This window comes from Oreochromis niloticus, linkage group LG6 (assembly GCF_001858045.2).
Source record: "Oreochromis niloticus isolate F11D_XX linkage group LG6, O_niloticus_UMD_NMBU, whole genome shotgun sequence".
Taxonomy (NCBI): domain Eukaryota; kingdom Metazoa; phylum Chordata; class Actinopteri; order Cichliformes; family Cichlidae; genus Oreochromis; species Oreochromis niloticus.
This window is the reverse complement of record NC_031971.2, coordinates 28,258,509-28,284,181: the sequence shown is the minus strand read 5'-3', so window position 1 is coordinate 28,284,181 and position 25,673 is coordinate 28,258,509. Positions and strand designations below refer to the sequence as shown.

The 25,673-nt window shown below is 40.3% G+C and overlaps 2 protein-coding genes and 1 non-coding gene across 3 annotated transcripts; 2 read left to right on the top strand and 1 right to left on the bottom strand.

The window, feature by feature from the left end:
• The first annotated feature begins 628 nt into the window (after positions 1-628).
• Positions 629-5,760, top strand: LOC100699343 (beta-2-glycoprotein 1). The gene is made up of 8 exons (XM_003458316.5): positions 629-786; positions 1,323-1,499; positions 1,978-2,074; positions 2,471-2,547; positions 2,826-3,014; positions 3,626-3,805; positions 3,941-4,138; positions 5,442-5,760. Exons 1-8 carry the CDS (start codon positions 717-719, stop codon positions 5,504-5,506), a joined length of 1,053 nt encoding a protein of 350 aa, XP_003458364.1. The 5' UTR covers positions 629-716; the 3' UTR covers positions 5,507-5,760.
• Positions 5,761-13,808: 8,048 nt separating this feature from the next.
• Positions 13,809-24,534, top strand: nol11 (nucleolar protein 11). The gene is made up of 18 exons (XM_003458306.5): positions 13,809-13,990; positions 14,659-14,772; positions 15,417-15,473; positions 15,851-15,999; positions 16,101-16,158; positions 16,277-16,418; positions 16,865-17,071; positions 17,709-17,785; positions 18,248-18,371; positions 18,489-18,580; positions 18,950-19,015; positions 19,127-19,311; positions 19,550-19,675; positions 20,755-20,976; positions 21,167-21,245; positions 21,350-21,442; positions 23,786-23,893; positions 24,025-24,534. Exons 1-18 carry the CDS (start codon positions 13,844-13,846, stop codon positions 24,136-24,138), a joined length of 2,160 nt encoding a protein of 719 aa, XP_003458354.1. The 5' UTR covers positions 13,809-13,843; the 3' UTR covers positions 24,139-24,534.
• A 382-nt stretch (positions 24,535-24,916) lies between these two features.
• On the bottom strand, positions 24,917-24,998 carry trnas-aga (transfer RNA serine (anticodon AGA)). The gene has a single exon. It is a non-coding gene; the product is annotated as a tRNA-Ser (tRNA).
• Positions 24,999-25,673: the final 675 nt, after the last annotated feature.

Sequence of the window (25,673 nt, the reverse complement as noted above, 5' to 3'; positions counted from 1 at the left end):
TGTGTCTCTTTGTACATAGATTTTAATTTCTCTTGAGTTTTAGCTCAGTAAGAGAGATTTTCTTTATACTGTTCTATAAGACATCAAGCACGGACACTGGTGGCATAGGTGGGTGGGAGTTTGTTGCTGTTATTACTTTGCAGAAATTTGTCAGCTATGATTAATTTTAAGGCATTCTTATATTCTAAGGCATCTCTGACTCACTTGTGCTAATGGTTCCCAAACGTTTTGTAGCATGCCAAACTTCAGATACTGAAAAAGGTTCAAACTCTACAATTTTTCATCAGCCGGCAACATAAATGAAAAAAACATATCCAACTTAGATTCAGTATATTCTTCTGATTGTCTCCTGCCTGTGGTGGCTCTTGTCCCAAGGCGTTGCATTAAGCTCTGCAGAATAATTTATCCACTACAAAATGGTGACACAGGAATGTAAAAAAGGTTGCAGCGTTGGGCAAGAATCGTTGTAGCAACAAGGGAAAGTCCACTCGTCGAGTTTGTTACTTCCAGTAAAAGGTCACAAGGATCACAATCTGTAACTGCAGATAGCAAGCAAAATACAGAAAACAAAACAAAGATAGTCAGTAAGCAGTTACTTCATGTCGCTCTTATCTATTTACTCTAGAGAAATACAAACAGCAGCAACAGAGCGAGTCGGTATTTGAACCAGAGGCCACAGGAAAGTACTGAAGAACATCTGAACATTTCATCAAAAGATGGAACGATGGCTGACTTTGCTTCTGCTGTTTCCAGTTGTGTTTTTTAGCACCGTGACATCTGCCAAGGGTATTATTTCTTGCTTTTGTTTGACATTATATGGCTTAACTGTATATACATTTTTCATTTCACTGTTTTCTGTTTTTAGGATCACATAATCTAGATAGCTTTGCTCTAAAGAAATCTACTTTTGTAGTGTAGTTTTCATGTTAATGATTGTCACAGAAGTAAAATATTTGGGTTTTTAAGTTATAAGGAAATCAATCAGTAATCAGTTACTGAAGTACGATCGTAAATGACTGTGTTTTTGAGCTTCATATGCGATAAAAACAATACTTTCAAGTGAATACTGCTTCTCTAAATTAGCAATATTTGTTTAGCACAGACAGTTAATATTATTTGATCGTCTGAAGACTTTTTTTAGTAAACACATGTTTCCATAATTATATGCGACTAAGTCATTTCTATGGGAAAATGCTGGTGTTCACTTCGTAGTGGTGTAAGGCTTGGTGTTAGATATTTTGCAAATTTAACTGTATACTATAAATGCTCAGTTAACTTGACAGAGTGCATACAATTCTTAATAAATCATTTTGTTTTCAAAGGATGTCGCAGACCTCAGCTGAATGCCAACATCAATGTGGCTGTGGACCAGATGTTCTTTGACCCTGGTGTGGAGTTAGCGCTGTCCTGCAAAGACGGATACACCCCCATCTCAGGCCCTCGCAAAATTGTTTGCACTACCAGTGGAGCGTGGACAGCCACTAAATTTCTGTGCAAGCGTGGGTCTCCATTTCTTTTTGTGAGAAATTAACATCTTGGAACTGATTGCCTTGTATTGTAACTTAATATCAACACAAATTCATCATTTTTCATGACGCATTTAAGATTTTCAAGTAAATTGTCTCCTTAATAACAAAGCTTTTGCAGAATAATTTAAAGGAAACTGTAATAAGTGCAAATACAACTAATATGTTTCAATTTGCTTTAGAAGGAGTGTTTTTTCTATTTTTTGTAGAGTAGCCTAATTTTAACTGTAACATTTTCTAATACTACTAATTGACACGTTTTATGTTTGTTCTTATGTTGTAATATATGTTATATAATTTAAAAATGTTTAAATAATGAAAGGGTTAGAGTATACAGTGGGACCAGTATTTGATGGTTTCATAAAAGAACAGCATGCAAATCTTTTTGTGTTCACATTATTCTTCAAAAAATAAATACCAAAACTTACCATGAACATATTGTTTCTTGCAGCAAAGCTGTGTCCTTATCCTGATGCACCATCTAATGGAGACTTGTACTACGAGGATACTGTGTACCAGAGTACAATCAACTATACTTGTCAGGAAGGGTAAAGGACGAGCATCTTGTCAAAATTTATTGTGTGACATCGTACACCACACCATATCTTTGCACATACGCCACAAACCAATAATAAGACTCCATAATATGCAGTAAAAGTAGATGTATAACCAGCTGCTGTTTTTGATGCGCCATTTAAAGACAAATTTGTTTCTTTAATCTATCGGGCACTTTGTTCTTGCTGACGCTTTGGTGGGGGTTTTTGGCGTGCAAATAAAGAATTTCTAATGAGGTGCAAAATACTGTCTAGTGGAAAATGCATGTTTGCTAAACAGCAATCAAACATTCAGTCAGCCTTTGCATTCAAATACATTTAACATTTTTGAGTTATTATGTGATTAAACATTTTAAGCATTAACTTAATGAATAACATTGCACTGCATAGGTATATACTGTCTGGATCCAGCACCTCTGTCTGTCAAGCCAATGGAACATGGAGCACACCTGTACCAGAATGCATAGGTACGTAATCACACAGAGAAAATATATCTATTTATTTATTAAAATTGTATTTGATGTATACAAATATATAATCAGTGTTACAGGTATCTGGAATATGCAGTTGCTCTTTCTTCGTACTGTTTATATGTTTTTATATGCGTGGGCCTAGCTGTAGAAGGCCCTGCAAATTAATACATACTCTAGAACAGGCACAAGTTATAAGTAATTAGGTAAGACACTTGACATTTTCATATAACGATACATATCTAAATTCACTTATTGTGTCTCTCCTGTCGCAGCTGTGACCTGTGGTCTTCCTCCGATCCCAGAGTTTGGGATGATTGTTTACAACACCAGGGTTAGAGGCAACACCACTGATTATGGCATCACGGGGACTTACAAATGCCTGCCTCCATACGCACTTTTCGGTGATGCAACGGCAGAGTGCATGACCAGTGGCACCTGGACCAAGACACCTGAATGTCGACGTACGTGAGGATGTAAAAGCAGGAGTAATTACGGCAGCACTGCAGATGTATTTAACTGAACACAACCATCCCTTCAAACTAAAAGAAAGAGCAAAAATATATGTGTTAGCTCTGACATGTCAGAATTTCAAACTGTTAAAAAGCTAAGGATTAGAGTTTAGTAGTTATGTCAGTAACAGCAGATTGATTAAACTTAGGATAAAGCTAAAACAGTCTTCCACTTTGTCCTGAAAACTTTTAAAATCATTGAAGTATGAGCGTCTCTATCATACTCCATAATTAGATCATATCAAGCATAGTAGAAGTATAGTTGTTGATTGAATAAGTCGCTAATCTTCTCAAACCAAGACAGGATGAATGATAAAACATCCAGTTAACGGACAACTCATGGTTCTGTTTGTTCAGCGAGAATGATGTGAAATCTGAGGAAAAATACTATAAATCTAAATACATTTGGACAGATTTTGGAATTTTCTCCCTTCTTAGCTGTAAAGTAAAATATTCCTCTCCAGTAAAAAGGTCATAATGATGCAGAGCTATGAAAGACAACACGAAGCCTAGCTACAATAATATTATCGTCTAATCAGTCTACTGAAATTGCTCCTTTACAGGGGTGACTTGCTCTCTACCAGAGAACATTGATAGAGGCTACATGTCAACCAATGACCAGAGAGACTTTGACTACCTGGAGACCATCAAATATGGCTGCACTGGAGATTATGTAGTGGAAGGAAGTCTGGAGATTGTTTGCCAGCAGGATGGAACTTGGTCTGAGAAGCCATCCTGCAAGGGTAGGACCGTAGACAATATCACATCTTTTAAATCACACTTTAGTTTAAAATAGCTGTGCTTTTTAGGAGATTATATTAGTTGAACGGACACCTTCATCACCCATATTTTTTAATTCTCCTTCTTGTAACTTGCAGCTCCTTGTAAGATTGGAATAGATAGAGGGAGGATACTTTACAAAGGGAAAAAAATGTGGATTGGAGACTTTAACCCAAACAAAGTCTTGCACAAAGATATTGTCTCAGTCTGGTGCATGAACAACGCCAGGAAATGTGGATATTCTGTGTCCACGCAGTGCATCGATGGAAGGCTCGTGATCCCTGAATGCTATGAAGGTAAGGTCTATTTCATAAAGAATAAAAGAAAGATAAAAGAAAGCATAACAATACACTAGCAAAAAATTAATAATAATAATAATAATAATCCATCCATTTTCTTCCACTTATCTGGGACTGGGATGTGGGGGGAGGAGGAAAAGCCCAGGCCCCCCTCTCCCCACCCACCTCCTCCAGTTTATCCGAGGGAGCATTAAGACATTCCCAGGCCAGCCGAGAGATATAATCTCAAGCGTGTCCTGATTCTGACCCGCGGCCTCCTCCCAGTGGGACATGCCCAGAACATCTCACCCGGGAGTTGTCCAGCACGCATCCTAGTCAGATAGCCAAACCACCTCAACTGGCTCCTTTCAATGCAAAGGAGTAGTGGCTCTACTAAGAGCTTCTCTCGAATGACCAAACTCCTCTCTCAGTTCATTTCCACTGCTCGTATCTGCAATCTCGTTCTTTCAGTCACTACCCAGAGCTTATGATCAGAGGCGAGGGTTGGGACGTAGAGTGACTGGTAAATTGACAGCTTTGTTTTATGCATAGCTCTTGCTTCACCACAACGGACCAGTGCAGCGCCAGCATAAAGGTAGTCGCTGTACCCCAATCTTTCCCACTCCCCTCTCCCCTCACTTGTGAACAAGTCCCCGAGACTTAAATTCCTTCACTTGGGGCAGCAACTCGTCCCTGAGATGAAGTGGGCACTCCACCTTAATCCGGCTGAAGCTTTGGTGGTCTCACCACCACATACTCCTACAGCACCCCCCACAGGGTACCCCAGGGGATGCCATTGAATGCCTCCTCTAAATGCACAAAACACATATAGAACTGGTCCCGTATTCAAAGTCTATGGCAGCACCCTGACATAGACTTTCTGGGGAGGCTGAAAAGTGTTATCCCTCTGTAGTTGTCGCAGCCCCTAAGGTCCCCCTTCTTAGATAGATAGATTTCTTTTTTAAAAAAGGACATGCCAGTAAAAGTGAAATATTTACAGTCTTCAACAAGTAACCAGAAGACTGTGACACAGGAATTTGTACTAACTTGTCATGTGGAGACGCTAAAAGTACTCACTTCCCATTAGAACTATTATCACTCAACCCTGCAGAAAATAGCAAAGCACAGCAGCACACATGGGTTCTTCTGCTGTCTGCTTTCCTGAGATAACAGAAAATATTTCCTTTAACTGTCCTCCTTTTTTTCTGCATCCTAATAAATGTAAAGATGACAGTTCTCCTCAGCCCTCTTCACTTATTAAGAGCTTAAAGTTACTGTGAATATTCTAACTTGTTCCATGTTTCATTGTGTCTTTTTCCAGAGCCCAGTGGTGTAAATTATAATCTCTATGCAGGTTCACTTCCATCAGAAATTCAACAATGCTGAAGCAAATGCAGATGCTAACTCTGATGACAACTGAGGTGATGCAATATGGAGCACATGTTAATGCATTCTGGTCACTGAAATTAAAGAATGTGGTTTCACTGAAGCTACATTTATGTTGTAAAAAATGCAATTCAATTTGTAGTAGTTTTATAATTCATTTATGAAAGGAATTTAAATTTACTGTGTTCAGGATTGAAACACAATGTGTGGATATTACTTTCCATTAAAGGCCAGGAGATGAGTGTTCACATTTAGCTGTTGCTCAAAGTGTGTATATGTGTGTGCGCGCATTTGCAAGCTGGTTTTTCAGAGTAGCTTTGATTCTATCAATTCACATCTAGTGTCCTGCCGAAGTCAGAGATTTCTTTGGTGTTTCATTTAAACTGGTAAAGTTGTTAACATAATGAAGATTGCTGCAGTTGTACTGCTGTTTCTCTACTTACACAATTCTCTAAAATCCCAGAAAAATGGTTCAAAAACCAATTTAGACAAATTTTAAGATTAAATTCAAATTGATTTATATATTCTTTACATATGTAAAAAAAAAAAAAGAAAAAAAGTAAAAGAGAAGAAGAAAAACAACAATCAGACAACTTATAAGCAAGCACTTGGTGACAGTGGTACGGGAAACCCTGTATATTAACAGGAAGAAACCTCAGACAGAACCAGGTTCATAGAGATTCAGCCATATGTCGTGACCCTCACTCCCACATGCTTACAAATTAACATCACATAAAGTAATGGGGTCACAGGGAGTGAAAACTATTCAATTCAACTCAGTTTAGTTCAGTTGTATTTATATAGCAACAAATCACAACAACTGGTGCCTCAAGGCACTTTATATTGTAAGGTAAAACCCTACAGTAATACAAAAAAGGAGGAAACCCCAACAATCATATGACCCCTTCTGAGCAAGTTCTTTGCCGACAATGGGAAGGAGAAACTCGCTTTTAACAGGAAGAAACGTCTAACAGAACCAGCCTCAGGGAGTGGCGACTGGTTGGGGTGAGAGAAGACAACAATAAATGACACCCCGTTTTCTGTTACTTCTAACACTACAACTTGAGCTGAGAATGATGGACTCATCGTATTGATAATCGTTATGAAGAGACAGTGCAAATGTGTACATTGGCCTAGGATTGTGTATGGTCTATGCTTTCTAAGTACAATCAAAACAATCACCATTGATCAATGGTCTTTGATCAGTGGTTGTTGATCAGTGGTCATGACAATGTACATATCAATGATCAAGGAACTGACCGCACACAGCCCATTGTTTGCCAGTGGTGCTATTTTCAGTCATTTTGTAAATGTGCTTTTTATAAGGGTGGGATCCAAATCCAAGTCACTTGGATGTGTCACGGGTGTAAGTTAGAAGGGAACCCCTTCTAAAACGGGAAGAGCAGCAGGGGATGATCACGGGAACAGAAAAGACACATAAAATCTGGTTAAAATAATTCATAAAATATATACTTTATTTACAGCATAAAAATGTATCCTGATCAGGGGAAAGAATAATTAAAAGAAGATAAAACTAAACACAATAAAGGTCCATTCCACGAGCTGAAGCCCCCCCAAGGGTCCCAATCAGTCTCCGCCACACTTAAAGCTGATAACAGTCCTCCAGTAGTGTCCTCCGCCACTCCACTCCGCTTCCGCTAAACACAGTGAAGCAGCGGCAGTCACCCATCCTAATGTACCAGGGATGCCTTTTTACATTTTTACAACGGGACTTCCCCGCAAGGGCAGAGCTCTAAACTCCGCCCGCCGCTGCTCTGTGCCTAAAGTGTTTTAGCTGGTGTCTTGCTGCCACCTGGACGAAGTCTGCCATCCATGGACCAAAGGCCCTCCTGTGGCTGCGCCTGCCGTCACACTACTCCATGGCTCTCTCCTTCTCATCTGCGTCCGGCTACACGTGTCTTCTCTGACCTGCCAGGCCCTCTTATTGGCCGCTGCCAACAAGGGAAGCCTGATTGATTTCTATCCCCTGTGCCCTCCAGGTGTGTCTAATTAGGAAAGTAGGGGGCGGAGTCTCTCCGGAAGAAGATCCAATAAATACAATAAAAGCATGCAACACTAAAATACACTCAACATTAAAACACAACAAAGCATGCAACACTAGATAAGAAATCCTTCCTCAGATGATAAGTGATGAAACATTTCTCAGACTGAAAATGCTACGACCAGATGAACAGAATCAACTTTTGGGGATTTCCTTACGTGGATGATTGCGCATGCATCAAGACAGTCAACAGGGTCCTAAATGGTAAAAATGGCCTGTATTTATATAGCGCTTTTGTAGTCCCTAAGGACCCCAAAGCGCTTTACATATCCAGTCATTCACCCATTCACACACACATTCACACACTGGTGATGGCAAGCTACGTTGTAGCCACAGCCACCCTGGGGCACACTGACAGAGGCGAGGCTGCCGGACACTGGCGCCACCGGGCCCTCTGACCACCACCAGTAGGCAACGGGTGAAGTGTCTTGCCCAAGGACACAACGACCGAGACTGTTAGTCCTGTTACTATATCAGCTTTATACTTTATACCAATCATCATATCAAGCTTTCCTTAAAAAGGAATGTTCTTGTGTGTCAATGCAGCCACCTAGTGCTGCCTTTGGGGGTTAAAGGTAGGAAAAAAGACAAAAGAGAGCCAGAGATTAACAATAACTAATGCTTAAAAGAGGATAAAAGAGAGTAATAATGTATACCTTATGTCAAAAAGTGAGTTATGGCCCTATGATTTATGACAAGGGAAGTTATAAAGGAAGTAATAAAGATTTAGGACAGTTATAATTTTAATGACATGTTATACAATTATTATATATCATACTTGGGTATAATTGACAACAACATGATGAAAATATGATGATGAACATATGGAACAGCATTATGAATATTATGTTTGAGAATAGGATTCATTCATTCATAATGATGTCTTAACTTTTTAGACAGCTGTTGGTTGTGTTTGTTTGTGTGAGAGAATATATGTTAAATAATAATAAACAGGTTGTTGTCATTAAAGGGCTGCTTTTGTGACAACAGAGGGCGAATCTCCACACCGCAAATAGTCTGGGCCAAATGACAAGACCTTAGACTGACATTTTGAGCACCGAGGTGGGGCTCCTCCCTGAACCACAAATAATGCAATTTAAAATAGAGGTGGCCCTACCCAGGTCTCATCAGCCAGAATTTCACCTAATGACAATAACCATTACTAGGGATGGGTATCGTTTAGGTTTTATCCAATACCAGTACCAAACCGGTACTTTTGAAACGGTGCCGGTGCTTAAACGGTGCTCGAACCGGTGCTTAAAGAATGGAGAACACAAAATTGGTCCAAAAACCTCTCGTGTGTCGCCAGGTGTTTCATCAGATTCGAGGTGTTACCTCCTTTGCACAGTATCACAGTATCAGCTTAAAGCAGTTGTTGCAGGCTGCTGAGTTTGCATCTTTTGCTGTGAAGTACAGCCAGACTTTGACCACTTCGCCTTGGGCATCTTTAATCTGTAGCTCTGCTCTAAAAAAACGTACGTACCTGGGCCCGCCTACTACGCTTGCAAAGGTAAAATGATTGGCTAGAATCCAAAGTGTATGACATCTCAGGAAAAAAAAGCACCGAAATAAAGCACCGAAATAAAGCACCGAAATGTGCGCTGCTTTTCGGTCTGGTTACTACCGTTTATGTCAGAACCCCTAACCATTACTCAGGGTAATGGTTCAGGGTAACTGAAGCTCCTCCCTGAAGCACCAATGAAGCAGTTTCAAAGTGGCACTCTCTAATTTTGACCAGCCAGAGACCGGGGGATGACTTTTACCCAACCAATTAGAAACACAGGTGATTTTACGGCCTTCTGACAAAGTGTTTGGTGTTTAGTATCCCTCAGACAGTGAGGGAGTTCAGGAGGTCACACTGGCGCTCTAGGTGTCAAGATGCTGCATTGACCAAGGAAGATTCTGAGCTGATCAAAACAGATGCCGTTGTCCAGCTGTGCTTATGATACGGTAAAGTGTAAATTTTCCTAGTTTGCCAAAGATTTTTATTTTTCATGCCTCTGTGGTTTTTATCGTCTTTTAGATCACAGGGACAGCCCTTTGTCATGGTCCTGCATCTCGGACCCAGCATTTTGAGCTGGTTGTAGACTCATTATTCTTTCTGTTCATTTAAGAGATCGCTTAAAGCCAAACTATAAAGTCAGTACTTTATAGTTTAGCGTCCTATAATGCATTTCAGTTTATTTCTAGTTTGTGGCTTGTATTATCTTTAGTTTTACTTCCCCAGTCTCATCAGTCAGAATAGTGACAACACAAAAGAGCTATCTCACAACACTGACCACCAGCTCACAGAGAAATCGCACAGCTATATTAGAAGAATGCTCACCAGATTTTATGCAAGCTGTAGGCGAGCTGTCCATCAACCTTTTAAAAGGTAATATCCTTATTACAGATTGCCAGTATAAAAAAATTAAGACAATACTGCTACTACTTCTTACTACGGTGTTACCTATCGTGGTGTCAATATGTGCAATTCGTAAATAACAATCTATTTCTATATATTTATTATCATAATAACAATAAAAATGCAAAAAATTTATTTGATCTCTCCTGAACAAATCAAACGGCTACATGAAATGAATCTAAATTCAGGACAGACAAGACGAAAGTTGAAAGTGATCTGGATTATCAGACTCAAAAGGCTACAGTGGTTGGAATGATGATGGTGAATGAATCTATAAAGACAAGCCTGTCACAGTGTGAAAAAGGACCACAAGTGTACACGCTGTCCGTGCTTATTTTCTTTTTTATTGTAGAGACACACTGACGGTTTCTTTCTCAACTTTGGTTGAGCACCCACTCATGACACTCTGACACTCTTCTCCCACACTCTGCTCCGGCCTCACTAAATCATGAAGGAAGAGAGAGAGCTCATTTACGAAACACCACACACCTGTCCCACCAGCCTCCCAAGCACTGACCCCTTGAGCTCACTGCACCACCCCCACTGAGGCCAGGGAGGCATACAGCCAAACATACCTCCCCCCCACCTCCTGTTAGCAGGAGAGGAAATAGACCACAGCCATCTGCGCCCCCGGCCTATGTACCACCTTGAACTTAAAGGGCTGCAAAGCCAGATACCACCGGGTGATCTGGGCGTTGGCATCCTTCATGCGGTGGAGACACTGTAGTGGGGTGTGGTCCGAGCAGAGGGTGAATGAACGTCCCAGGAGGTAATAACGAAGGGAGTCGACCGCCCACCAGATCACCAGGCACTCCTTCTCCATGGTGCTGTATTTTCGCTCACGTTCTGTCAACGTCCGGCTGATGTAGAGTATTTGGCACCTCCAGTCCCAACTCATCTGTTTCCCACACCAGGCTCACCAGAGAAGCAGTTTCAGCCTCTCTCCATGCTTTAAGGAGGTTGAGGTGATATATCTGTGTGACTGTACAACTTCTTAGTCTACACCCTCCACTTGCCGTGTGATCACTAAGGGCCCTTGCCACTTGGCCAGTACACTTGGCCAGTAACTTTGAGCTAGAAGAAGTGAGCAATACAGGCACTTTATGTCCCAGTGGAAATTGCCTGAGTCTAGCCCCTCTGTTGTACATGAACTACTGATGTTCCTGAGCCTGGAGCAAATTTCCCTGTGATAGCCTCCCCAATGTGTGTAGCTCTGAGGTCCAGAAAGTACAGACTTTAAAGGTCCAACATCGCCTGGGGCTTCCTGTTACTCAAAGGATGAAAATCCCATGGAGGTGTGGGGCACCCCCCACACTGCAAACAACAGAGGGTCTAACCAGTGATCCCAATTGCACTCATCGTCATGAATTAACTTACAAATCGGGGACTTTAAAATCTTACTGAGTCTGTCCACCAGTCCATCAGTCTGAGGGTGGTAGACACTGGTCCAAACAGATTTAATTCCCAGTAATTTGTATCGTTCTATTAGTGTATGAGACATGAACAATGTGCCCTGGCCAGTCAGTATCTCTTTCGGGATGCCGACTCGGGAGATGACCTGAAACAGTGCCTGCACCACACTCTTAGCAGAAATTGTGTGCAGCACTGCTCGGGATGGTCTGCCATTCATCATGGTCTGGGTACAGGCCAAGTCCACCAAGGCCTGGTGTATACCCCTTTGGGACCTTTCTGGTACACTGTACATCCCTCTCAGACCGAGGGAGGGTGTTGGAGGGCCAGCAACATGAAACATCTGCCCTACCTTGATCAGCAGGCTGCAGGTGGACATGCCCGGGTTGCCCACACCTCCAACACGCCTGCCTCGGCACTTGTGCGGCTCACAGTGAGCAAGGTGTGGTGTCTGTAGCTGCTGTGACCTGTAGAAAGAGAGCACAGACAAGTGGGTTAGTGGCCACTGCCCTGGAGCATCTTCCTCAGAGCTGGGACTGGTGATTGTGGTTGTCCCGCTGCTTTCCTTGCCAGCATCCAGGCTGGCTGGCCAGTGGCAGTGGACCCGTTCTGCGGTTTCTGTGGGGAGCCCCGCAAAGAAATGCTCCTCCACCACCAGGCATAAGCGAAAGGTCGGTCCTCCGGCCCACTTTCCACTTTCAAACACCTTTGTCTGGCACTTAGACTGGTCCTGCAGCTGTTCCAACTGATGATATTTATCGCTGCTCAGCTTTCCAGCTGCATCCCTCCACTCTGCACACCACACACACCTCTTAATTCAGGTCCTGGCATCCTACTCATATAATGAAGGCATGATTAGATATGGTCAACAACTTGTTCTGGTCAGCCTCCCTGACACACCCTGAAATCACTGCTCCAGCCCTCCATTGCAGCTGAGCCATGTACAAACCACATATGACTGTCATACATATTTTATTACTTCCTTTATTACTTAAATTGTCATAACTCATAGGGCCATAACTCACTTTTTAGCATAAGGTATATTTTATCACTCTCTGATTCTACATCATTGGTAATAACTGGCTAAATTACAATAAATGCTATAGATTAGAAAAAGGATGCAGTCGGAGCATCTTATACAAGCATCTGACTAAAATCAGTCATAAGATAAACTGTAACAGTATTCAGTTTAGAAGAGCTGTAGTGCTCTGAAGTGAAACCTTCTTTAACTGACAGGACACAATTTGTGAAGTTGAGAATATTCTTCATCATGCTTGTATATTGTAAGGTGATATTTGTAATATGTCAGATATATTAAAATTGGTATTATTTGTAGATGGAACAAATATTTTTTTATTCTGGGGAAAAGGAGTCACTGGAACTGGTCACTTCAAACATGTGCAAAATAAAAAAAAAAGTGGTTTGGTAGGACCAAATCTACATAAAACTAAAATGTGTTATTTGGTAACAGTGATGTACAAGTGCAGATACATATAGATGGTGTGGAAATTGATACATTTAATAAAAATTAATTTCTTGATATGATAAGAATTGATTAAACAGGATGAAAATACATATAAAATATATACATAAGGAGAATTTCAGTACTGAGTGAAGGAAAACATATTCCAGATCACAAATACCTTCAGATTCTCTCCTGTCGATTTCACCGTATTCTAACGACTGTACAGGGGTTTGGCACAATACTTAGGAATGTTCACTATCATTGGCATTGGCTCCCTGTCAAACACCGCATTGAGTTTAAAATTCTGTTGCTTACCTTTGAAATCATAAACAATATTGCGCCGTGCTACCTCATTGAACTCCTTAGTCCGTAAATCCCCAAACAGGACAATTACTCTTAGTGCAGCCTAGATCCCGGCTAAAGACCAGGGGTGACCATTCTATTGCCCTGGCAGCCCCTAGCCTCTGGAACAATCTTCCTGCTGCACCTCTGATTCCATCTACTTTGGTGTACCTTCGGTTTTAAATGTTCAATATAAATAAAGTTGTATTGTATTGTATTGTAATATTATCAACGTTACAAAATATGTGTGTATGTATGCGCGTGTTTATATACAAGCACACACACACACATTTGTGATAGGACATGGCATAAAAAGGTCGTTTACGTGATGACTGGTGAGGAATATGATTAGGACTTCTTTCTACTTCTTTGATTACCGTTTTCCTTATGTTTCGTTTTTGTAGTATCGTAACGTGTTCAAAATAAAGCCTTATCCAATAAGTTCTATATAACTAAAATTAATCACTGGGTAAAAAAAATATTAAAAGCCGAGTGTTTTCAAATGTCTGCAAACTAAAGCAACAGTCAAGTTTTTTTTTTTGGGGGGGGGGGGGGGGGGGGGCAAAACAATCCCGCCGCAGCGACAGTCTCGTGGTTCCGGTGCGCCAGTTCATCTGTATTCTCGCGAGATCCAACGAGTTCTTGTCGTCCAGCATGGCAGCGCTGTATGAAGGATACACGTTGTGTGGGCTTGTTCCAGATCAAAATCTGTCAAGTTCAGGCATTCAGGGGATCGAAGAGGAGAGAGATCGCGATCATGTCGTGGTCACGGATTCAACCAGATCAGTGACTCTGTACAAGGTAACGTTTAAAATTAGCTTTCAGGAGGCTCCCCTAACCTGGGCCAGCTGATCAGTACGACTCGTGTTAGCATCCTCCGGTTTTCTAGCCAGCAGCGTTTGAACCAGAGCGTTAGACGAAACCAGACATGCATTTAAAGCTGTTTTATTATCTTGTGTCTTTTAGGTGAAACGCGACAATAAATGTTATACATGGATTTTATAAACTTGCTAGTCGAATATGACACTCAAATGTTTGCTAAAGTTAGCTACAGACATCACAAGTCGTGCATACCTTTAAAATGTGATTTCTCTGGGGGGCAGTTTCAGCAGCTAACTCGTTGTTTTGCATGCGATAAAAACGGCTTGACGGTAAGGCTGCATGACTTATCCTCGTTTTCTCCAACGTGAATGAGCGTGTCAAGCCTCGTTGTTTGGATAAGCTAAAAGCATTACATTGTAGTTAAAATAGCTAAAGTTACTGCTGTGCGTGTGCTGAATAAGTCAGACTGTCTATCAGATCTTTATATTTATCTTTATCAAGTCTTATGAGATCCGTTTATAGCAGTAAAACATGTGGTTGTAGCAAACAGTCTTTACATAACTCTGCACTGCGTGTGTATGGCTAAATAGAAACTGTGTGAAGCATCACCTCTTTATTAATGATCCCTTTGTTTTATGGCCTGAAAGGTGTCAGACCAGAAGCCGCTGGGGAGCTGGACAGTGAAACAAGGACAAAAACTGACGTGCCCAGCAGTCTTCAACTCACAAACCAACGAATATGTGGCAGTAACAGACAACAAGGTAGGCTTTGGTGGCTGCTTTGGTTGCTGCAGTGTCTCACTGGACACTTTATTAGGTACATCTTACTAATACCAGGTTGGAGACCTTTTTGCCTTCAGCAGTACTTTAATTCTTCGACAATGTTCTGAAAACATTACTCAGAGGTTTTGGTCTGTATTAACATGGCAGCACAGATTCTGCAGTTTTGTCAAAAGGTGCTTTATTAGATAGAGATCAGGTGACTGTGTGGCCCACTGGGTACAGTAAACTTACTGTAATGTTTAAGAAACCAGTTTGAGATGATTTGAGCTTTGTGACATGGGGTGTTATCCTGCTGGAAGCAGCCATCGGCAGTTAGGTATACTATGATGATAAAGGGATGGACATTATCATAGTATACATATATATATATATAGTTACTATAAAATCGACTTGGCAGCATATAAGAATCAGTCACTATTGGCACAACAGGTAAACGCTATTTTATTTTGTGAAGGGCCAGTATCAGTCAAAAAAATGTATATCAGCCAACATATATGTGCATCTCTCTTTCAATAAGAAGTGTCTGTATTTTGTATATGAGATCAGTTCAAAGATGTTGCCAGTGATCTGTGTTTTCAGAAATATCTTACATGTTGTAATGTTTTTGATGTTGTGTCTTTAAGGTGATAAGAATTTGGAAGGAAGATGACATACTATTGGACAAAGCCTTCAAAGCAACAGTAAGTCCGAACATGTACATTGAAGTAGACAGTAGACAGCCATCCTGCTTCTACCACCAAGAACAGTAATGAAGACGACAACAAAACACACAGTCCAAGTTCTAAGGGTATCTCCTCTCCACTGGTGTAAATATTTTAGTACAGATTGTTATAGAGTCCACTGCTCACTGTCTCCACAGCAAGACTGGTTGTACTTAACACTTGGAGAAAGCATCAAAACACATAAGAACCACTGTAGACCTGCTGATGCTGTAAAATTGCACATTGCTCCTAAAATTCTCAGTAGTATTTAAAGTAATTAACCTGAAAATGAACCATACCAGTGTGTTATTGACAGACGTGAACACTTCTGCCTTTTCCGTGTGCTTTTTCTCCAGGTTTCTTCAGATGTCTGGAAGGTTCACTGTACACATGGAGGGGAACCTGTGGTCTTGTTTCAGAGAGGAGCTGTGAGACTGCTGGACTCTCTCCTTGCTGCTCCCCAGCAGCCCATAGAGGAGGTGCTGGCTCAAGAAGAAACCATCAGGTCGATGTCATTAGAAAAATTTTATGATGACCTTATTCTAGAGCTGTACTTTAGTGTGACATGTTAACCTTTAAACTTTCCCCCCCCTTTTTTGTCTGCAGGTGGAGCACCATCATAGTGGCAGAGACCCAGCAGTTTATCATCATCACAACTGAACAGGTAAAATACTTGATGGGATAAAAGTTTCAAGTGAATTTAGTTTCAAGTGCTCATTGCTATTGCAACACAGCCAATGTCCTTGCTTTTGCCCAACATGATTGTCACTGTCTCCCTGCAGAAAGGAGAGCATTTTCTCTACCTGCAGAGACTGAACCCAAACTCTGTACAGAGGTATCGGCTTGAGAGAGAAGAGCCTGGTCTCTCCCCGCTGAGCTTCTCTGCCATTTACAAGGATAAGCACATCTGCCTCCTTTATCTTTGTAAGCCACACTTTCCTGTCAGAACATTTTGAATGTTTATGCTTGAGGCCATATGCTATGGAATTTGGAAAAGATAATTACTGGCACTGCAAGCCAGTTACAGGGGGTGGGAGTGTAAAAACGTACAGCTGTGTTTCTTCATCAGGGTCATTAACAGTTATGACAATTATCTGAACAGTACTGCTGAGCTGATTGGAGACACTTTTGAAGGATTAGCAGTTTAAAATAAGATGTGCAATGAAGGTCCAGTACTGTGAATAAGATCCCCATGCTGTCTCACTTGAGTTAGCTGTGCATGCACTCTTCTCCAATTGCTTATAGCTTGATAATCTGATGTAAATAAGTGGTGCACTCTACATGTATAAAGCAAAATTACACAAACACACAGTTGGTGAGGTATGCAGTATGTAGTATTGTTTATGTTTAAACATTTCTCTCACATTTAGACCCTAATGGTCACATGTACCAGAGTGTACTCTCCGTGCGGGGCCTCGGGACTGAAGAGGGGGTCCAGGCCTTACCCCTGCCCCGTAGCCTGCTGCTGGGCCTTCCTGTCGGTGATGGCCAGCTGGAGGCAGCGTCGGCCATGGCTCTGGATGAAGCCCATGTAGCTGTTGTTGGGGTTCCACATCCCTCTGCTGGAGGTGGTAAAGGTAAATGCTGTTAAATTACAATATCTCAAATAAAGACCTTTAACTCCTCTACAAGTACCATACTGTGCATGGCAAATCCGCTTGAAATTAGTCTTCTATATATTATCAAGGCTTTCAGTAAGCCCTTGTAGGGAGTTGGCATGGAAACAGCTGCTTTATTTTTTGGTAGCACAGTTTCACATTATAATACTGATGAAATGTAGAGCTGTTATTTTCCTACCTGCTTGTCTTTTATGTCTTAGTTAATCAGTTAAAAAAAAATTAAAACTCAACTCTGCTTGTTTAGTCTTAGCTCGTTATTTCTTCTCTTTTTGCCAAGATCACAAATAATAGTGATAGCAGTGTAAACAGCTATCACTTGATGCTATGTTGTTTTGCCCTTTGTTTGTAAGTAATTAAATATAGTAAATAATGGGTTAGCTGGCCTAAATGTGGTTTCTAGTGTCTGGATTTTGTACAGTGGCTAAAAAAAATTCTGAAGCTGAAGTGGTTTTGCAGGCTGAAGTCATTAGAACTTAAATGAATGCTTGGTTAACATGCTAGCTTTTTGGCCTAAAAGATATCTGTCAGATCTAAAATTAAGTATCTGATCTGGGTGTCTGTAGTTCCTGAATGTCTCTCTCCTGTGTTATTTTAGACTTTCTTTGCATCTGGAATACCAACTTTCAGACGCTTCAGGCTGGAAAAGAAATGGCTGGAAAGATCTACGGACAGGTAGAAATGCACAGAATATGAAGTTTGTTTATTTATTTATTTATTTATAAATAAATAAATAAATAAATTTATGAAGCAATAAATTTTAAAGCAATAATGCTAATCAGAAATTGTGACTTACATTAGTGCTAAGTCATCATTCACAATAGTAAAGCCTAATATTTAAAAGTCACTGGATAACTTTGTACTCACATGACAGCATAACACGTGTTCAGGCTTCACTGTTATTAACTGTGGGCCAAGGTTCCCTGTCCTTCCAGCTGCTGGGTGCTGATGGAGGACTGTATGACTTTGGTAGAGCACTGTGTCTGCACTCCACTGTGACGGGGCTCACTGTCCCTCCTCACAACTTTATAGCAGTTTACAATCTTAAAACCAAAGTATTAGACACAAATATGTAGTAACAGTTTTGAACTATGTCTGCATCATCTTTGTGTTGATTTTGTTGTCTCTGTCGTACAGCTTTGGAGTTATTCCAACAAGGTATTTATTCCACATGGGAAAACCCTCTCCATTATACCCTTCGAGTGCCCCAAATCTTCCCTTGCCTCTGCCCTGGGAAAATTAAAACATACAAAGACTGAAGGTGAGCTGAATCAAACATGTCATACTCTCGCTCGACTCAAAATTATATCTCTGATTCACATTCCTACATGAGAAATTGTGTTCACTCAGTACTCCTTTGTTTGTTTTTTAACCACAGAGTCGAAGACTCCGAATTCCGTGCCGTCTTGGAATAATATTCTTCACGGTGAAAAAGCTCAGCCCTCAAAAACAGCGGAAACGAGGAGGACGGTAAGTTGGAGAAGTGTTTTTGCGAACTGTGAGTTCATCATTGTCCACACTCTTGCCTAGACGGACGGCTTATGAGAGAAGCCTTAACATTGTTCCCGTTTGTAAAACCTTTATATAAAAGAGTTACATAATATGATAATGGGAAACATGTTTCTTTGTCGTTGTATTTAAATCTCTAATGACATTAAAAGAAAAAATAATGTTGCATAACATTTGGAATTACTGAAATAAGGTACTCCTAAATAGTAAGAAGAAATATTACTAACTATTGAAAAAATATTATAGTAATATTTATTTATTAAAGTTATCTGTGAGACACCAGTGTTGTGTGGTAGATCCTTAATTTGATTCTTCCTTTTTTCCGCACAGAGAACGACCCGCAAGTCCCAGTCAACAACTAATTTAACAACTGACCAAGTATTAGAGCTCATCAAGGTAAAAACATGACTTATTTTTATAACACAGCTTTCATTCTGCATGCTTCAGCTCAACAGAATTATACCAAACAATTATGAATTTAAAAAATATATTTATTTTCCCTCTTAGACAGCACCGGTGGAAGAGATCCAGAAAGAGGTGGAGGGGTTCCTGACCAGGTCAGAGTTCCAGGACCTGCAGCCCTCAGTGGGACAGCTTGCATTAACCCTCGTGTCCCGGAGTCTTGCCGATCCAGCCTTCTACTCTTCTAGCACGCTGGCACAGCTGGTTCACACTCGGTGCCTTTGCCACAGGTATGTATGGCAAGTGAGATAAGGTAGATGGAAAAAATATTGACTCTCAAAACTCATTTAGTGTGCAGAATTTATTTATTTTATATTCTTTTAATGTAATTTACCATTTTAATAAGGTAACATAAAATAGGTTTGCATTCTAATGTGGGAAACATGAAGAAAACCCCAAACTGTTTTACTTGCATACAGATAGTTATATTCAATTGCTCACTCTATGTGCCATCATCGCATTCAACAGTGTGTGTCCTGACCTTGTGCTCCTGGCTCTTGAGAAGAAGGATTACTTCCTGTGTCAGCTCTGCTTGCAGTTCTTCCCTGACATTCCTGAAGCTGTTACCTGTGCCTGCCTGAAGGCGTTCATCAGGTAAGACGGGCTGTTGTTAACTGTGCAACAACTTATGCACAAATTTCAACTTATGGACAGTAAGTGATCTATCACTGTCCTTTGCATGCTAACTGTATTCTTACTTTTGGTGTGCATACAGTTGCAGTAGTATTTTAAAGTGGACTTGCCATGCTTGTCCTTATCTCTGCCACATATACACTCACTGGACACACTGTTAAGTATACCAAGGTAGTACCAGGAACCCCCTTTTGCCTTCAGAACTGCCTTAATTCTTTGTGGCACATATTCAAAAAGGTGAGAGTTTGGTCCATATTGGGATGAGAGGATCACACAGTTGCTGCAGATTTGTTGGCTGTACATCCATGATGTGAATCTCAAGTCTGTACATGCCAAAGGTGCTCTATTGGGTTGAGCTGTGGTTACTGTGGAGCCCATTGGAGTACAGTAAACTCACTGTCATGTTAAAGAAACCAATTTGAGATTATTTGAGCTTTGTGCCATAGAATCCATCTTCATATGCGCATTTCAGAACAAACCCAGACAATAGCTATATAGTGAAGTAATAAATGCATAACAAAGAATCCACATGGCATGGTGTATAACAGCAAAACTATGATTTCCTCATTCTGATCTGATGACCTGCTTCATTTGAACTTTAGCAAGTCTTCTTGACCATGTATGTTTGCCTAAATACAATGAGCAGCTGCCAGGTGATTTTGACATATGTAAGTGGCTGGTGAGTGTATCTCAAATGCAGGTGACCCTAACATGGCCATCTCAGCCACACAGCTCTCACTAAAAGCAGAGAAACTCCACCCACCTGACATTCAAGCCTGCTTGTGAGATGTGATGAGTCTGAAGAAAGTAGCCCCAAAGGGCAAGGAGTTAAAATGGCTCGTTTCAGAACGCTGCAGCTAAGCATAAGATAAATGATTATTATGAACTGTGAATCATGCATAGCTACCCTAGTGGAGTGAGAGAATCAAAACTTAGAGATGGGAATTGGGATTATAGGTTCCCTTTAATAATCTGATTCTTGCCCTGACATAGCATTATGTTCTGTAAATACAAGTTGTTTTGGTTCTGTTTTCATGCAGTATGCCAGATGTTGATGCAGAGAAGGTGAGCCTGGAGCCTAACAGCGTCACGTTCATGGAAAACCTAATCACGAGAGATCGTGCAGAGGCTGGCTTGCAGAATGGTTTTAGCCCCACTTCGTCAGTCGTCAATGACCGTCAGACCAGAGCTGAAGACAAGAAGAAGGCCTCAGCTCCTTCACAACTCATTTGTCCAGTGGGATTACACAAGGCTGTTCTAATGTATCCTCCCAGCACTCAGACATCGTCACCATTCTGTTCTGTTGTCCTCACAGCTTCTTGCATTCAGCTGAAATATCCGACAGGCTTTGTTGTTAGTTAAGCTGCAGTTTTGCAAAGTGGTTGTGTAATAATTTAAATGTAAAAATGCATGAAAATATAAAAGTATTGGGTCTTAACTGGAGCTGCATAGAAATGAGATCTTGCAGACGCCGTACAGTGACACCTTTCTCCTCCCACACCTAAAAGATCTTTCCTCTCAAAATGTCATGGTAAGTAACTGCTATCAAATTATTCCACTTCTCTAAAATAAACTAGACAGCGCTTTAATCCCAAACAACTCTAATATTTGCCATTTTCTTTTTCTTCCGACCAGCTTTTCCTCCAGTACCTGCAGTTTTTATACCTAAAATATTCCCAGGATGCTTTCCCACAGATGGAGGGATTTAGATCACCAAGTCTGAGTCAGGTTTGTATCTGTGTCCAACTAAGCAGTTAGGATGGCTTTGCTTTACATGCAGTCTTCCAAGTTACAGTTTATTGAACACTTGAAGTAAGCACTCAGTGCACTCTAAAAATTGCTTACCAAACTCTTGAATTTAGCAACTTGTGGAACCTCTATTGGAAGCAGATGTTTCATGGAGCACTTTACAACACCTGCACAAGCACGAGGAGGAAATTTGGATCGTTCCTGCCTACAAAATCGTTTCAGTTCATCAATACTTTTAGGGCCGATTTAAATGAAGAGCTCCTTTCAGGCCATCCCACAAATCTCTAGTTGGCATTTGTGAAACTTTCCAAACTTTATTTCTTCATTTAATTGTGTGATTAGACATCTTTGTCTTGGCTTAAGGGGCTAAAACTTTTATCTTAATGACGAGGTGTTGACCCCATTGCTTGGTATGATCCATTCTTTAAAAAAAGCATGATTGGTTGATTAAATTTGAGCAGTAATGGGCAGAATGGAAAAATAAGTACTCTTTTGTGAGTCAGTTAGGGGGGAAATTTTTGTGTTATTGATTTAAGTGGGAAATGTGAGCAAACCTGCAAAGAGATCAGCCTCAAACATTATCACTTCACAATCTAACCCACAGAATTTGGAGAATATTTCTCCTGGCTCATTTGCCTCGGATGTCGGAGCTCGGAGTGATGCCACTCCTGATATGAGTGCATTCAAACAGTCTAGTTGTAAACGCAAGAAAAAATACAATTTGTTTTGTTGCTTAGCAAGGTAGGGCCCTTCATGCATCACTAGCACTATAGTGCAATGTTTGGTTTTTTGCATTTAAAAACACAGCTTTAGCACGTACATGGATGGAGCCCAGTCTGTGTATATGGCTCGTTTAGCAAGTCACAAATGACAACAGCAGGAGTGCAGATTGTTTCACAGTTTTACAATTTCTTTTGCTTGCACCACTGACGTCTTGATTTGGGGTTGGTGGGGCTGCTCCGACTTGTGGGGGCCTTGCAGTTGAATATTTCTGCCATGAACTCATATTCTATAAATGGACTGCACCATAGTTGTTGAAGTATAGAAGTGAAGTGAATTGAGCCTTGGTGTTGCAGTTGAGAAACAGCAGTTCTAACGGTGGCAGATTTAAATATGTCGGTCAACTATAATCCCACAATTATATTTAGGGTTTATAAAGACAGCTGTCTCTCCAGCCTTATCTCCATCTACCTGTCTCCATCTGTGGACTGTAGAAAATGTTTTAAAAATGAAAGAGGTCAGATATTTTCTCGCATGAGTGAATCAGTCAGTGCACCTTAAATATTGGTGCAACAGCTTTGACAAATCAGCTTGTCTGAATAATTTAAATAGTTATACTTTGATACTCTAAAGTTTAAAAAGATGAACTGGATTGCATGAAATCTTTGTATTCCCTCTCTTGATGGGTGAAACAGGTGATGCTGTAGCGTTGTTCAGGTTATTTGGCATTTTCTCCTCTACTTAAGAAACCCAGGAGCCTCTGAATGCCTGTGAATAACCTTTGTTTTTACCAGCCTTTTGTCCTAACCTCAAAGGGAAATGATTAAAAATCATAATAAATGTAATAATTTTCCTATAAATGTGTCACTGAGAGCAGCTGTTAGTACTTAGACTCACATCTTTGGAAATTATTTATGCCTCGCTCCTAATGTTTCTCTAAAGCTTCTTCCAAGGCCCTGTAAAAGTTGTTGTGATAAAGGTATTGTTCCCACCAACCACCCATTACATAGTTTTTAAAGAAATCATTAGCACAGGTTCAGTTAGGTTTTCCAACCTGTAGTGTGGATGATTATTTCATTTGTTGAATAAAGATGTGAAACATTTGACTGTTATTGGTTTAGTCAGATTGAGGTTGCTTATAAATACGACTTAGATGAAGCTCAGACTGCATTTTATTAGAACTCAACACATAAAAAACAATAATGGCAGGGTTCCTTGCAGCTGTGTCAGTGCAGCTATTAACTGTACTCCAAGAAATATTAAGCGACAGAAAAAAACATTGTATCAACCATGCTGGCAGATTTTCCTGTATAGATGCTGTGGATGACAGATTTATTTTCACCTGGGTGTGGGTTAGTTCCCCCACAGCACATAGAAGCAGTGTAAAGATTTACAAGAGAGATTAAAAGAAACGCAATCACTGGAGACGCACGATTTTTATTGCGCTTGTAATTATGTATGCCTGAATAATAAAAATACTTTACTGGGGCTTGGCACAAAATTGTTGTACACAAATTATTGAATGCAACAAATCCGGTTTTCCTGTTGGAGCAAAAAAGAAAAAGAAATGCTCACTGTGTGTTGCTTTGTGTTTGATTGTAGATCATGGATTGGGTGTGTTTGCTGTTGGATGCTCATTTTACGGTGCTAGTAATGACTCCAGAAGCTAAAGGCTTGCTGCTGAACCTCCACAGCTTTGTTAAATCTCAGGTAACAAACAGTTATTCCTTTTATCTACTCGGTAATCAGCTGCATGTTCATTTTAATAATACCCATTTTGTGGTGTAAGCATTGTGCTCATTACTGCAAGCTTATAAAAAAATGCTTTCTTGTGTCCTCAGGTGAGACTGGTTTCTGAGCTTGGAAAGATTGAGGGAAGCCTTCAACAACTCCATAAAATGAAGGCGAAGGAGAGCATCGGACAGTACTCCATTGAAATCATTGAGCTGTTTTAGAATGTGTACAAAATAATTTTAATCATTCATAACACCATCTTCTTCCAACCTTTTAGCTAAAATGATTTCACGGTTATTATTCTTGAGTGCTTTGTTGCCACAGATGTTTGCTATCCAGAGGCCTTGAAAAAGTTGTCTCTCTTTTAACCATGTTTTAAACTTGTTTAAGTTGGCAAAATGTTTGACAATTCGCTTAATTTCTGGTTTTGTGAAAGTTTAATGCAGAAGCCACCTCATGCAACAGTATGGTGTGAGATTGTAATGTTAATATTGGGGCTTTGCCTTTAGAACTGTGAGAGTTGATGACTTATTTTTGTATGTGTCATTACACAGCTGAGGACTGTTGTGAAAACCTTTTATGTTTAATATTAAAAGAAGATGATGAACACATGTTAATTCATTTGTCTTTAATTTTATTAAAAGCTGCTGTCAGATATCAGCTTAATTAAAAAGTTTTAAGTTTAAAAGTTTGTAGTGTTCATTTTGACTAAGATTAAAATATCACTTTCAGTAAGTGTACTAAAATATATAAAAAAAATATGTAATGTACTGTATGTGGAAGTAGGTGAAAAGAAAACTTATGGCTGTTACTGAGGGCGAGCATTTAGCAAGATTTTGAGTGAACCTCCAGTTGAATTTTAGTTTTCTTCCATCAATGAATGTGGTGCTAAAAAATAAAGATGTATAAATCTAGAAGAGGGCAGTCGATTGGTGTTTCCATTATTTCCCGCCAATAATCCACGCAAACTTATCTTCGTGGAGAAAGAAAAGAATCGTTCGTTGTCGGCAGGATTCGAACCTGCGCGGGGAGACCCCAATGGATTTCTAGTCCATCGCCTTAACCACTCGGCCACGACAACCGTTGCTTACGTTTGTTCATTAGTAGCAATATGACACTACACAACCACATCTCTACTGCCTACTTGAGTTTTGTATTACAGGATAATTTGAGGTAAAAACGACACTTTTCTGTATGTTTAACCGTTCTCCGGTAAGGTTATGTTCCGTCTGCTGGTGAAGGAGCTATCCAACGTGACAGAAAACACGGACAGAAAAGATTAAAAAATCAAGTTAACCTATACAAGTTGTAAAGTCAACCCAGAGGGTGACAAGTTACAACTATTACGCAGTACATACTGTACATACTTTAAAGGCAAATAAGCACTACTACTCTTTAAGTTAACTGACTACACTGGCAAACAAGGAGTAACGATTTTAAAGTTATATAATATACATTCGTATCTTAAACAAGTTGCAGCTCCTCTCACACATTCGCGGTATTTTCAAAGTGATTAGTGTGTGGTATTAACTTTAATGAGCGCTTATTTGTGTCCATGTAATAGAGCTTAATGTCGGACGCATTATCTTCTCGCCTCGCTTTGCGGTGACGATGATGGCGACAGGGCCGAAAATGAATTATTGTGTTTTACTGAATGCACTCAACCCACCTGAGATTAAAACCACACAACAGAAGCACCAAACACTAATAAAGTACTATTGGCGGACAGCGTTTGCATGGATAACCAATTTTATGA